Source organism: Sprattus sprattus (assembly GCF_963457725.1).
Source record: "Sprattus sprattus genome assembly, chromosome: 18".
In the NCBI taxonomy this organism is placed as follows: domain Eukaryota; kingdom Metazoa; phylum Chordata; class Actinopteri; order Clupeiformes; family Clupeidae; genus Sprattus; species Sprattus sprattus.
The window spans coordinates 20001158-20016071 of record NC_137916.1 but is presented as its reverse complement, the minus strand read 5'-3'; the positions used below and the strand labels follow the sequence as shown (position 1 = coordinate 20016071).

Below are 14914 nucleotides of genomic sequence, written 5' to 3'. Positions count from 1 at the left end.
ACATCACCCAAAAGTTCAAAACCACAAATAAAAATCTAAAATGTCCTATTTATAAAGTAGTTTGGTGAACATAAATGGAAACATATTTTGATAAAAATTACTGTTTTAATATAACACTCACAGATTACATTGAGACCACATTATAATTACAGATGAATAAATTAAAGTGTGACAGTTATTCCTAAGCCATGTAATTTTAGTGTTAAAAGTAAACTGCACGTTTTTGTGCATATACTGATTGTCTTCATGAAATGTCTGATTGAAATGAATGGTACAACAATTCAAGTGTAAACAATCATATTTCTGCATTCAAATAATAATGCATAAAACTTGCTAGTGAGGTTCCCATTACTATGACGACCGTTTGTATCACATATATAACTTAAACAACAATCACATCTCTAAAAAAGTTGAAAAAAAACAACCTTTGAACCATTAACTCTTGTACTAGTAGTGTACTCTTATTTTAGTTCCAGTGTTTCCAACTCATGGTCGCAGTACTGTCAAACTGGAGTTAATAACCAGGCCCAATCAAGCCCATGACAGACAGTGGAGGTCTAAGAGACAACAACTCTAAATTGAGATTGAGTACATATCCACAATAACCAGCATGACATGTCATCATATGATCAACACTTGATGTGCTTTGAGGTTGTGCATGCATCAGGCACTTTCAGAGTTCACTATAGCAGCAGATACTATAGCTACTTTAAATAGTTTCGTCAGTGCCATAAGAATCCCAAAACAGGACTTTACTTCGAAGTATCGGCCCTTTGGTCCTACAAGAATCCCCTCTTTCACTCCTTCAAGCTTAAATTTACCCATAGGGTACATTCTGTTAAGTGTTTTGTTATCGTTCTGGTCAGTGTTACAACTTGTTGTCAGATTTCCACCTCCTGTCAAATGACGAGGTTTTGGCCAAAACAAGTTGGTCCAGGATCCTTCCTTATCAGTGTAACGAAGGAGTGAGATCACATCTGTAGGTGGCCTCTTGGGAAATCATGTGAGGTGCATGACGACAGCGTACACTTCTACTGCAGCTGTTCATCTCCACTTTATCGGTGAGCAGTCTGATGACATCACATTGCCATTTCTCAATCCATGCACAGTTGTCTCGTTGTGGCATTCATTGTCGCAATCCACTGTAACCCAGTAGCTACTACAGACACAGTGCGTTTAGAATTCCAGTGTTTTAGATCAGCCGTTCTTCTTTGGGCAGTTTGAGGGCGTCTGGCATTGCCACGCTGCGTACCCCACTCTGCTCCTCTGCGCTCGGGCGATACGTGCCCTCCGTCTGTCTCTTTTTCCGCACCACACAGAAAAGATACACCAACACTGCGGTTATGATGGCTAGTAGACCCAAAACCACTGTGGGAACCACAATGGCTACAACATCCTGTCAAACAAAACGCAAGAGATCTATGAAGTAAGACGCATGGGCAGTAATGCATTGTGGTGTATGGAACCGCATAAATGTAACAAAGATTTAGAGGTTTAAGCAACAGTACAAAACACAGGCTCCATACTCACCGGGGAGTTTGTGGTATTTGAGTATCTTAGTGGACCACTGGTGATCGTAGCATTGCCAGCTGTGGGAAATAAACCAAGTCAGCTGCTTGAAGCTGCTAAATGCCGCCCCCCCCCCCCCCCCCCCCCCCTTACTCTAGCCATCAATATGATATTCAATGCTACAAAATATACAGAGAGAGAAATAAACTATTGTAAGTACTGTGAAAAACTATTGTTTCCACACCATCTTGCGGGCATAACCAAATCATAAAACCTATATACAAAGACACCCCTGTCAGATCATAATTTTGAACAAGGACGATATGTTTCTCAGTCGTTTGGTACATTTCTCAGATCAGACTTAAAATCCTATTGCTATTGTCTGCAGTTATATCATGTTGAATGTTAAAATGTATTATGCAACTTCTCTGTTGAACAATAATTTTCCCTAAAGCAGGGGTTTTCAACTGGGGGTCTGTGGCCCCCTGGTGGTCCGCGACGACATTGCAGGGGGTACGCAACATGAGCCTATGTTGATCAGTTCTATATACATTTCTTTTTGATATTTCAAGACATTTCCAGATTACACTGACAAGTGCTACAGGCGGAATATGTGTGCAGGGGCGTGGCGACGGCGGTTAGTGATCTACTCTGATAACTGCACATATTTAAGTGTTATAGGCAGAATATCTGTGCAGGGGGAGGGGGCACGGCGGTGGCGGTTACAAACAGGCACGCATCAGTGGGCAGTAAATTATTTTCTAGTCAGAATGGTGGTCCCTGGGACAAAACCAGTTGAAAACCCCTGCCCTAAAGCATCTAGGCATGCATTCATTGTGTACGTCATGACATGCAATTATAAACTTGATTGTTTACTTTTGATAAGGTTTGATTGAATATACAAATACAGGAAATGTGTCTACAATGTTATAGGTCATTGAGTCAGAGTGGATGTGCCAGGCCAGTAGGGAAATATACAGTAACAGTATGAACCACTGTGTCAGAACACAAGGTGCTCAGTCCTTTCACCATTCTGCTTTATAACACACACAATCTTTCCCTCCTGGGAATCAACTAGATTTAGAGAGGTTGTGTAAGGAACAGCATGCCAAATTACTGTGTGTAGTCATTTGGGTCAATAAAATATTTTGCCACACAACATTATTAGAGAATGGCTTTGTGGCTTAAAAAATAATTTTGATTGCGGTTAGTTACATCTATTGTATCCATCACTGCTTTAGCTGATACGTAAAGGTTACTGTAAAGGTCTGATCACCAGTTTTGTGTTTTTATACTGTAAAATTCCTTGGTTCACAAAGAATGTTTGTGGTATGCAAGAAGACCTTCCAATTGTTTCTTAGTAGGTTGTAAATGAGGGACTGTCCAGTTTCTTTCAGGTGATTTTCTCTATCCTTTTACTACATTTTCACGGTATACAGTACAACCACTTGAAGACTTGCCTTAAAATAAGTGACATGCATTACATTCAATTCATACTAAATTGTAATGTAAATGTGGAACACTTCCAGGGTTCACTGTTACATTGGAAACATGACTTGGCATTTTGTCTGTCTCGTTCACAAACAATGACAAGGACTTTTCAATCTGTTGGCACTCACATGTTCACCATCATAGATATTTGCTTTTGAGGGATAAACAAAGGATTTTGAGAAAGTTATGGACTTCTGCAGGCATTACATTGTGTGGTGCTGTTTGTACATATTGTTTATAGAAATGCATTTACTTTTCTGAAAATGTTAAGGATGATTTGAACAATGTCCCAGAGTGACTGGCAAAAACTGTAGTTTTATATTACCAAATACATCCTGAGGCAAAGACGTAAACATACATTATGGGCCTAAATATAATTGACAGGCAACTGGCAAACGAGCAAAGCAACGAGCAACAAGAAAGGTCTGCCACACATGAACTAAAGCCAATTTAATACCATAAGCAAGATCCTAAACACAAACAAGAGTGGGAGAGCACAATGACCCCACACAATGGCTTTAGTCCATGGGTGACTGACTGCATGTTTCTCTTCAATGAAATCAGAGCCCTATGACTAAAATCGTTGCAATAACTAGAAACAATAGTAACAATATCCAACATGCCCATATAAATCTGGGAACACAACTCAGTTACAGACAGTATCCCAGTAACAGAAAGCAAAACAATTTTGCACAAGGTTTTCGTACCCTCCTAGGCTGAGTAATAATTTGAAAAACTAAATGGCAACAGTAATCCAATAAAACCATATCTCAAAAAGTGTCAAATTGTTGCAAAGTGTTACTTTAACTTTCACAGCAACTTCTCTCTGCACACCATAGACTGCCATGGCACAGTGCTCAGAGACCACACCAAAAGGGACAAGAGAGAAAAAGCAGAAGATGAAAGTTCACAATACAACCTCTGTGTGACTTTCTATGAATACATGTAGGGGAAGTTTGAAGAAACCTGGGGCAAGACTTTTATTTAGGCAACGAGCAACGTCAGTCACAAATGATCTAAAGCCATCGTGTGGCGTGTGGGTGCATTGCGCCGACCCACCTATTTAGGCGGCTTAGGGCCTTGCTCAAAGTATTAAATTAGCAAAATGTTGCTCATTTGGACTTTGCTCGTTGCCAGTTTCCCGCTAACTCTGTAAAGTCATTTTGACTATGGGGCAAAAGCGTATGGTGTTTAGAAGGTTTGTTTGGAGACAGATTGGAAGTTAATCATTCACCTGAGTAAACGGTCAAACAGCTCAAGGACGGAGCTACGTCTTGGTCAAGACTGCAATGTTTTCATTGGTGCTGTTGTTGTTCTACTCTCTGATGACTTGAACAGAATTGCTTGAATTCCAGTACACAAAATGGATATTTAAATGAAAACTTACAAAACTAGACTGACACCAACTGAGTGCATCTATAAAGTAGGCTAGTAGTCTACTCCCTGTTTTCAGGATCACGTTTTGCGCACGCCCTTAAATGTTTTTACAACCTGATGACGTGTTGGTGCCTGTCAGTGTCTGGAACAAAAAAAAAGGAAAAAGAGGAAATAACGGATGGCATAATGAAGTTGAAGAATGAAAAAAAATGACTCTGCAGAGTGCACGCCCTCCTATCTCTGTGTTCAACTGCCAAGTCAGTGGGAGTGAGTGCCTACTTCAGCAATGAAATGGTGAATGGGGCAGGGATGACTCACCTCTGGCAGGGCTGTTCTTCAGGAAGAGCAGCAGTACACCACCTGCCACCAGCCCAAAATGTGGTACCGTGTCTGGCACACGTGTCATTTTCAGAGTTTCTACCAGTCCTCTGGGTTTCTGTGTCAAAGTAATGTCAGGTCCACGCCATTCTTGCAGAAACAGACCTCAGATCAATAATCTCAGCCTTCGCCACCTGGTCCCTGAGAGAAATTAGAAATGTAGTTCTACTTAAGTGTTGAGAATTTACTATACCTAAGAAAAATTCCCCTCTCTCATGAACAATTCCGATTAATAGCCCCCCCCCCCCCCCAGAAATGCCAAATGCCACATAATGAGCAGAAATGAGTTTGCCTGTGTCCAGCAACGAAGCACTCAATGAACCTGCACCTGCTCAAGTAATACCCTAGCTACAAAATATGGATAGATAGAAGACAACGGAACCACCTTGTGATAATTATGACTTATGATACAGATTCAAATTTTAAAAAGCCTTTTTATTAAAACAAACATAACACGGTTAACAGTTTAAGAAATGACAACGGAGTGATCAACAGGTTAGAGTCAACCGAAACTGACCACTGCACTGTGACACACAGCCGACACCATCTGGAGTTAAAAAAATGCCCCGGGTCAAATGCTGAAGGAGCGAATAAAAGGAATACGTTATATTAATTTACCTGTTCATGTGGAATTAGATCATTTCAATGGTGATGGTTATCCTTTAGTGTGATATGAAGAGATGCCGCTTCCGCCTTGCGGTTGTTAATTTAGACAACTCGATCGGAACATATTTGATCGGGTATATACCGGTAGTTAACTTACATAACATGCCAAAGAAACTTCCGTTGAACTGGCTATGATACACATATCTTACTTGTGTAAACACAGTTTCTTGTTTCAGCAATGCCAAAGCTATGTAAAACAGTTTTTCCCCTCTCCTCTGGTCGTCCCTCTGGTGATCACATGATGCAGGCTCACGTTACAGTACCTGGCTGAGCCTAGTGTTCAACCTGTAGCAAGGCTGATACAGACGTGCCTTTGTGTGCACTTTGAGCCGACTACAATCCACCTGCTCGCTGAGCGCACTGGAGCGCTACTCAGCTTCTCATGCACCACCAGCCGTAGTTTTAAGAAAAAAATGTTTTAAAAGACTGTTAGCCCACTCCAAATTCTTTCCAATTTCATCAAAGAGAGCAAATAAATGCTTCTGTTTTACACAGGCTTCTTATCAAAGAGTACGTTTTGTCCTCCAATGACTAGTCTTCTATTACAAACTAGCAAAGGCATGTTGCGACCTCCAGTGGTTTCGCATGATACTCTGGACAAATAGGAAAGCAAGAATTCTTGAAATTCCAAGAGGACAGCTAATCGCGGTGTGCTCTGTTAATCCCTTTCTGGTCCAAATCACATTAACCACCTCAAGTTCAGCATGAAACAATGGGCAGGAGATGAGTAAATGTAAATGTTAAACTTTTAAATGTTTCACAGCACTGCCTTCCTTGAATTATACTGAATCTGTAAGACTAATTAAGCGGACTGAAATTGCAGTGCATTTAGAAAGAGGTAATTTTCTCAGTCTGACAGTCATTTGGGTGCCTTTTTGCAGACTCAAATGGGCTTTTCTGTGTCTTTTACTGGGGGGGGGGGGGGGCTCTGTCTGGCCACTCTGCCATAAAGCCCATTTGTGGGGTGGTGCAGTGCTTGTCCTTCTGGAAGTTTCTCCCATCTCCACACAGGATCACTGGAGCACAGCCAGAGTGACCATCGGTTCTAGGTCCCCTGTTACCAAGGCCCTTCCCCCCAATTTCTCAATTTGGCCAGGCAGCCAGCTCTAGGATGAGCCCTGATTGTTCCAAACTTCCTCCGTTTAAGAATTATGAAGGCCAATGTGCTCTTGCGAACCTTCAATGCAGCGAGGATTATCCTGTCTGAGCTCTGCAGGCAGTGCCTTTGAACTCATGGCTTGGTTTTTGCTCTGTATATGTATTGTCATCTGTGAGACCTTATATGGACAGAGCCTTTCCAAATCATGTCCATTCAATTGAATTTACCATAGGTGGATAATCATGGTGCAGAAACATGGGAAGCACCTGAGCTAAATTTCAAGCGTCAAAGCAAAGGGTCTGAATACCTCATGTGATGAGGTTTTTCCTTTTTCATACATTTCTAAAATTCTGTTTTCACTTTGTCATTATGAATTTAAACAATTCTAGCATAGGGCTGCAACATCACAAAATGTGAAAAAAGTGGAGGGGTCTAAATACTTTCTCAATGCACGGTATGTCATGCCAGTCATTTTACTGGAAGATACCTCTTACAGACTTACATCATCTTTTCCTTTTAAAACCACAGAACAGTAACTCAGGAAAATGATAAGGGAAGGGTTTGGCAAACAAATGGACAGTGCATGATCCTCTGTGAATAGGGACTGAGGAATGAGATGGAAGGTTTTTCAGCCTATCTGAGGGTGTTGTCTGAATTCTGTTTCCCATCCACTGATTCATGTTCTCAGCAGACTAGGCCTACATGTTATCACTGACTGCTAAAAAAAAACCCATCCTCAAATGATAACAGTTATGAATCTTTAACTTAATAAATTATCATTTGCATTGATAGGCTAAATATTAAATCCTTCGTTAGCCCATCATCATCTGTTAGGGTCTGTTAAAGGAAGAGGCCAAACTTTTTAAAAATTGCAGGTGGGCAAATTTCAGTTCACTAGTCAAAATTATAATAGAACTTATTTATAAGCTAATTATATTTATATATGTAAGAGATGATTTATAGTCCGTTGGTCATTCTTAAAAAATAAATCCCTTCAGGACGATTCACCTTTGCGCATATACATTATCCAGCTTAATATATACTTACTTGCCAAAACAATATAAGATATTTTCCAAAATATGTGTTTTTAAAATGATTTTGTTGCCATTTTGTGGATTCCGCTGAGGAAAATATAGCCCTTCACACATATATTACTTGCTGCATGTCTGGGTCCTGATCGTCCTGTCAGGCTTTCTTTTTCAAAATTGACCGGCGGACTGTTCATCACACACATACATCCAATATCTGACTGTTATTTGTGCTTGTGCACATGCAATTTTTCACTTAGAAAATGAGCACACCTAAATGATAATTCCAGGCCTTGGGCACAGTTACAGTGACAGCTTATTGGAAATGAAGTCAAAGTTGGAACATATTTTGTGCCCTTTCAGAGGAACGTTTTCACACTGTTGTTGATCTTCTCTGTTGTAACCATGCCTGAGGACAGACATATTTTCAGCGATGTCATTTGTGGCCCTTCAGCAAGTAACCTGGGCCTCGTTTCCCGATAACGACGTATCTTAACGGCCTACGTGGATTTTGGCGACATCGTAGACTCATCATAGCCGTAAGTGCGGCGTCGGGAAACCGCTCTGCAAGGATCCCTCTTACGACCGATTTCAAGTCCTTTTTAGCGTTCGGGAAACTAGGCCCTGTATGAAAGTTGCATACGAGCTGCCAAATGAGCGGTCATTTCACGTCTACAGTGCCCTCCACAATTATTGGCACCCTTAGTGAATATGGGCGAAACAGGCTATGAAAAAATGTGTCTTTGCAGTTTATCCTCTTGGTCTTTCACTCAAAATATTCACAAAAATCTTAGCTTTTCATTGAAAACATGTGTTCATTCTCCAAAACATGGGTCCCACAATTATTGGCACCCCTAGAAAATCTTCTAATTAAAATCTGACTGAAATATATCTCCAATCCTGTTTTACATTTTTAAGTTCACGTGTATCACTGGGGTATAAATATGAGTGTCACACACAGGCCAAATTCCCTTAGTCACTCACCACTATGGGAAAGACCCAAGGACACAGTGACAATGTATGTCGAAAAGTTGTTGAGCTGCACAAATCAGGAAATGGATATAAGAAAACCTCTAAACAGTTAAAAATACCCATTTCCACTATCATGGCAATAATTACGAAGTTTAAAGTAACAGGAGATGTAAGGAATCAGCCTTGAAGAGGACCTGTCTGCAAATTTACCTCACGCACCGTGTGGAGGATGGTTTGAGGGGCAAAGGTATCTCCAAGGATCACAGCTGGAGAATTGCAGAGGTTAGTTGAGACTTGGGTTCAGAAAGTCTCCAAAACTGCCATCAGATGCCACCTACATCACCACAAGTTGTTTGGGAGGGTTGCCAGAAAAAAAGCCTCTGCTGTCAATCAACAACTAAAGCGCCAACAGTTTGCCAAATGTTAATGGGACTTTGAATGGAACCAGGGTATATGGTCAGATGAGACCAAAATAGAGCTTTTTGGCAACAAACATCAAAGGTGAGTTTGGCGTAGACAGAAAGATAGCCATAGAGAAAAGCACCTCATGCACTGTGAAGTATGGTGGCGGATCTTTGATGTCATCGGGCTGCTTCCAAAGGCCCTGGACGTCTTGTTAGGGTACATGGTATCATGGACTCCATCAAATACCAGCAGATATTAAATGAAAACATAATAGCCTCTGCAAGGAAGCTTAAAATGGGCCGTGGTTGGACCTTCAGGAAAATGATTTGAAATCTTGACCTCAAAATCTACACTTCAAATTGGTTCACCGACCACAGAATAAAGGTTTTGCCATGGCCATCACAGGATGAAAGATCATGAGGATAAATAATAAAGACATTTATTTGCATCTCATTTTGCTCATCTTTACTAAAGGGTGCCAATAATTGTGGAGGGCACTGTATTTGATTTCGACTATCTTATCCTATAGGCTAGCTTGCTGTAATGTCCTACAAGCAGCATTTGCTTGTCTATCAATGTAAAATACACACTAGCTATGTTTATGTTGGTCCCCCTTTCACAGGAACGTCTTGGTTGTTTGCCTGGTGATAACTAACATGATTTTACCCATGCATTAGGCTAATAATTACCTACACAATCATGACAACCCATAATAATTACCCATTCCACTTACCTATTCCATACCCAGTGGTGTAGTCCAGGGTATACGCAGGTATACGGAGTATACCCACTTATTTCTCAGTCAGCATGGCGTATACCCACTTCTCATCACAGTACCACTTCTCCAGGGACCACTACACCACTGTCCATACCTATTCCATACTGCATTCATAAGAGGACTAATGTAGGATACACTTACAAATATTGTCATTTAGGCCTATATGATAACTATTATATGTATGCTCGTCCTTGTATAAACAAGGAGTATAAACAAGTTTGTTTTTCCCCCAAATGAATGCAAATGTGTCCCTTAACCTGTAACTTCTGTCTCATTGTTTGGAAGTGAATTGTTCTCCACTGTCAGTCCCAATTCAATTTAATGATATGCCTTTTTCCTCCACTCATTTTAATCAATTGTTACTATCCACTACAGATAATTAGGATACACATATTACATAACATGAGGATTGAAGGTTTAAATTGTGTTAAAGAAACTGCTACCATCAACCGGGACATTCTTCAATCTGATGCCTCGGTATAGTGCGCCCCAATTGGATAACTCTGACCGTCTCTCAGCCAATCCAAATGTCCATTTTGCGGACTCATCACAGATCTGCAGCAAATCAGAAGATATAGTATTCCGCTCTTTTTCGTAATCTGAACATCGGCGGGAGGATTTTACAGCACTGGGAGAGAACAGAAAAGGGGTTATCGTTTTTGTTCGTGTACCTTCGGTGTTATGTTTTAGTGTACATTTCTCTAGACGACCTTCTACAGAGAGCTAATAGAAGGATTGTTTTGGCCGCTAACCAGCTGCCCAACCTGCCAAGTTACCTTGCTTGCTTGCTAACGAAAGTGCTTAACTCTTTTCTAGAGAAACATTTGGTTGTTTAGTTTAGCAACTAACTCACGACCTTTCCCTCTACTTCTACAGTGATACAAGCCTGTAGTTTGTTCAATTGAACATTTGTTAGGAGCACATTTAACTAGCTAAGTAATGGCGAAGGTTCAGGTTTTCAATATTGCTGTTTTGGACAATCCAAGTCCGTTCGGAAACCCCTTTCAGTTTGAAATTACATTTGAGTGCATGGAAGATCTACCCGAAGGTGAGCAAACACATTCTAGTATTTGATAATCAAAATGACGCTGACTGTATTTCTTTCTTGCTATCGTGACACTATTCTGCCTGCCAGCGATACTGCTGTTTATTAATTTCCTCTGTGCCTCCAAGATGATGTAAGTGGCGGGACAGCAACAGGCTAGCTATAGACATGATGTCATTAAAGTTCGCATTAACCCTTATTTAGCGTTAATTGCAATGGAATTCCATTTTATGATTTGTAATTCTGAAATAAACAGTCATAGTTGTAGTAGTGCATGCATTGCTACGTTAACGATACATCTTGATATTTCTTGGTAGCTAATGTTAGCAGATACTGCTCAGGCTAACGCTGTGTCTCCTATTTGAAATGCATTTGTTGGCGTTGAAGACCTGGAGTGGAAGATCATATATGTTGGCTCAGCAGAGAGCGAGGAATGTGATCAGACTCTTGACTCCGTGCTAGTTGGTCCTGTGCCGGCTGGAAGGCACATGTTTGTTTTTCAGGTGAGCGTTGAAGTCCCCGTCTGAGAATCTGTTTTGTTCTCCTCTCATCTCGTGCAATTTGCTTCTTGGTCCCTAACACACATTGTAGGTGTTCCACCGTATTACCTGTCCTTGAGCGCTAAACTTTTCATCTTCTTTAACAGGCAGATGCTCCGAATCCTGCTTTGATACCAGAGTGTGACGCAGTTGGCGTTACTGTGGTTCTGATCACCTGCACTTACCGTGGACAGGAGTTCATTCGCATTGGGTACTATGTGAACAATGAGTACACCCAACCTGAGCTGCGGGAAGACCCACCTATCAAGCCAGACTACACACAGGTAGTATTGGTTTATATTTACGCCATACACACTTTGAAAAGCAGGATCTAGTTGTGATTCTTGCTTAAAATATGTGATGATTTTTTGCCTCAAATAAAATACCTTTACCTATGCAGTTTTGTCCTAGGTTTGTCCTTAGTATTTAGATCCATGATGATTATGGGTGTTTGTCCTGTCAGGTTGTACAGATATCTTTGGATATTTAAAGGTAAACAGTAAAGGTCTGCTATTTACTAGATGCTCTTGTCCAAAGCAACTTATTAAAGACACCCTGGAGAAGTTGGGAATCAAACCCAGGTCAACTGCTTGGGAGGTGGTGACACTAATCACAGTGCCCATATTTGCTTTCTCTTTTAGAGCATATTATATATTAGGATGTGGATAGGAGGTGTATCCCCTTGATAAGTTATCCATATTCATCCTCATACAAAACATTCATTGTATCAATAAGTCGCAAGAAGTAGGCTACATGACGACACACACACAGTGTCACTCAGCAGACAAACCAGCCAGAGATCCACTCAGACACTCATTGTAAACTTTTTTTCCATCATATGTGTGCAGCACTCATGTGTGCAGCAGAGTCATCAGGTTATAGGTTCAGGTAATGATAGATAGATAGATAGATGGATACTTTAATAATCCCAAAGGGAAATTAAGGTCATCCAGTAGCTTATACATTTAACTCACAAACATGCATACATACATGAATCACAATAAAAGCAATACACATAGGGAGAACATGTACACAGGGAGTGGGGTGTTTACAGGTACAGGATAGATCTGGCCCTATATTACAGTGTGCATTAATTGTGACCGTGTTGATGTCCACGAGGAAAGTAGTGCAAGGAGTGCAGAGAGATAGTGTTCATGTGCATGTGTGGATAGTGCAAAGATAGAGTACCTGTGCTTGTGTGTGTGAGGATAGTGCAAAGTGATATAAACAGTAAAGTAAAGTCTGTCCAAGGGGCTAGTATAGCCAGTAAAAGGATGGGCAGTGGGATGGAATATATTGAGATGAGAAGAGGAGCACAGACTGAGGTAGACTAATGCAGAGAAGTCCATCTCCCACCCCCTCCCCTTCTGCGGTGCTTTATAAAGCTGTATGGCCCTGAGGACAAAGGTCTTCCTCAGCCTGTCCGATGAGCATGACAATGACAGTCTGCCACTGAAAATGCTCCTCTGTCCGTTGAAAGTACTGTACAGTGGGTGGTGGTCATTGTCCAAGATGGTCAGCAGCCTACTCAGGGTCCTTCTCTCCGCCACTGTTGTTAGGCAGTCCAGTTCGGTGCCAACAACAGCTCCTGCCTTTCTCACCAGCCTGTCAAGTAGCCCTGCATCCCTCTTCTTTATGCTGCCTCCCCAGCACACCACAGCATAAAAAAGGACGCTGGCAACAACAGACTGGTAAAAAATGCGCAGGAGTTTGTTGCAGACATTGAAGGACCTCAGCCTCCTCAGGAAGTAGAGCCGGCTCTGACCCTTCTTGTAGATGGCATCTATGTTGGCTGAACAGTCCAGTTTACAGTACAGATGAACTCCTAAGTACTTGTAGGTGCTGACCACCTCCACACTGACACCCTTGATGGAAACTGGTAGCAGAGGAGGCTGAGACCTCCTAAAATCCAGCAATGTAGACCTAATGATGACTATGGAGTGGATTTCACTCCTAATAGGAGAGGCAGGTGGTGAGACTTCATATATGCATAAATGTGTCCTGTCAAAAGTTTTTTATTTTCTGCCAAGCATTTGTCTGTATTTGTGTTTTTTTTTGTATGTTCTGTTTATGTGTCCTTCAGGTATTGACATCCATTTTTTCATTGCTTCATTGAAAGCTGCCATTTCCATGGCTCGTATTATCATTTTTTTTTTATGTGGCCAACGTTTAAAAAAACACTTAGAGTAGAGTATTGTTGGTGTTGTTTTTTTTTTTTTCTTCAGTTACTTGTTATTACAGACATCACAACACCAAAGCACCGAACATTAACAGCAACCTTTTCCTTTCAGCTCCTGAGGAACATTTTGGCTTCCAACCCACGTGTAACACGCTTCCATATCAACTGGGAAGGGTGTGCAGAGAAGATGGAGGATTTGGAGAATGTGGATCCGGCCCCCAACACCATGCTGCCCCCTTCTTGTACTGTGGGCAAAGCGCCACCTCTTGGTATGATGCCAGACAACTCCGTTGACTGCATGTGGATGGACTTTTGAACCTAACACGGCCTCACTAAACCCAGGAAATCAAGCCTGGTGAAAAGGGAGTGGCTGACTTAAAGAAACTCTCAGCCAGCTAAGCCTTAACAGTCCACACACTTCTTCAGTATGTTTGTTCTATCTGCTGGTATGCACTAACAGCATATAGATGTTTTGGTATGGCATGTACCTTTGGCTGAAGAGAGCCTCATTGCAAAGCACTCAGGAACATTGCAGCAAGCAACTTAAGCCACATAACAATCTTGGGATAATCGTATCTATAATTTAAATATTTATTTATATCTTTAAATCTCCACAAAAGAAATGATCAAGTGGCCTGTTGTGCTAAAATATTGTAACCGTGTGCCTTCACCATTCATCCTCATTACCTGTCCATATTAACCAACAGGTGTATTCCTCTGTGGTGAATGAAATGATGGTAACATGATTTTTATGGCTGGTCAAGTGTATTATACTGTACATCATCTTATACTCTGTGTTTTATATTTTTCTTCAAATAAACTATCTTTTGTTATGTCTGGCTGATTGCATCCCCTCTCCCAACCAACGACCAATCAAGTTCCATGCAAGAGTCCCATGCAATGTAAAATACTGATATTTTATTAATAGTTCTTTATACAGCTCTAATACAGTTTTTATTAGTAGTTGGTACAGTGATTAAGACTAATTGAATATAGTCAATATGTTGTATTGGATGTGGTGTACAATAAAAAAAAGGTATCAATTCACAGCATATTACAACCCCTTGCAAAATATAAGGAGCAACTTACTGCAAGCATGTTACGATTTGCATAAACCACATCTTTTGGACGAATTGAGGATTTCTAAAAGAGGTCGTTAACATCAGATATGGTCTCAGGGAGAAAGCAATGGTTATATCTGTTGCATATTTTTACCATATGATCTCGTATTAAATCAAACTGTTTGAAAAAAAGGTACAATTGTGCCGCTTGTACATTTTAAAAACACCCAAGACAATCGCATTGTAGTAGTATCACTCCCACTCTTTATACTTACTACCGCATTTCATGTCCTCTGTTGATGCCAAACGGTGAGGTGCCTGATACAAGAGGGTGTACACTGTAAAGAGAGCAACACATTTTTTTCTGGTTTCATTCATAAAAAAGTG

At 40.9% G+C, this 14914-nt stretch overlaps 2 protein-coding genes across 2 annotated transcripts; one reads left to right on the top strand and one right to left on the bottom strand.

Moving 5' to 3' along the window:
• Positions 1 to 1192: 1192 nt before the first annotated feature.
• crb3a (crumbs homolog 3a) lies at positions 1193 to 4783 on the bottom strand (the record flags this gene model as incomplete). The annotated part of the gene is made up of 3 exons (XM_080856574.1): positions 1193 to 1396; positions 1531 to 1589; positions 4696 to 4783. 3 exons carry the CDS (start codon positions 4781 to 4783, stop codon positions 1193 to 1195), a joined length of 351 nt encoding a protein of 116 aa, XP_080712700.1.
• Positions 4784 to 10642: 5859 nt separating this feature from the next.
• On the top strand, positions 10643 to 13782 carry asf1ba (anti-silencing function 1Ba histone chaperone; the record flags this gene model as incomplete). Its single annotated transcript, XM_080856570.1, has 4 exons — positions 10643 to 10751; positions 11136 to 11251; positions 11395 to 11571; positions 13579 to 13782. 4 exons carry the CDS (start codon positions 10643 to 10645, stop codon positions 13780 to 13782), a joined length of 606 nt encoding a protein of 201 aa, XP_080712696.1.
• Positions 13783 to 14914: the final 1132 nt, after the last annotated feature.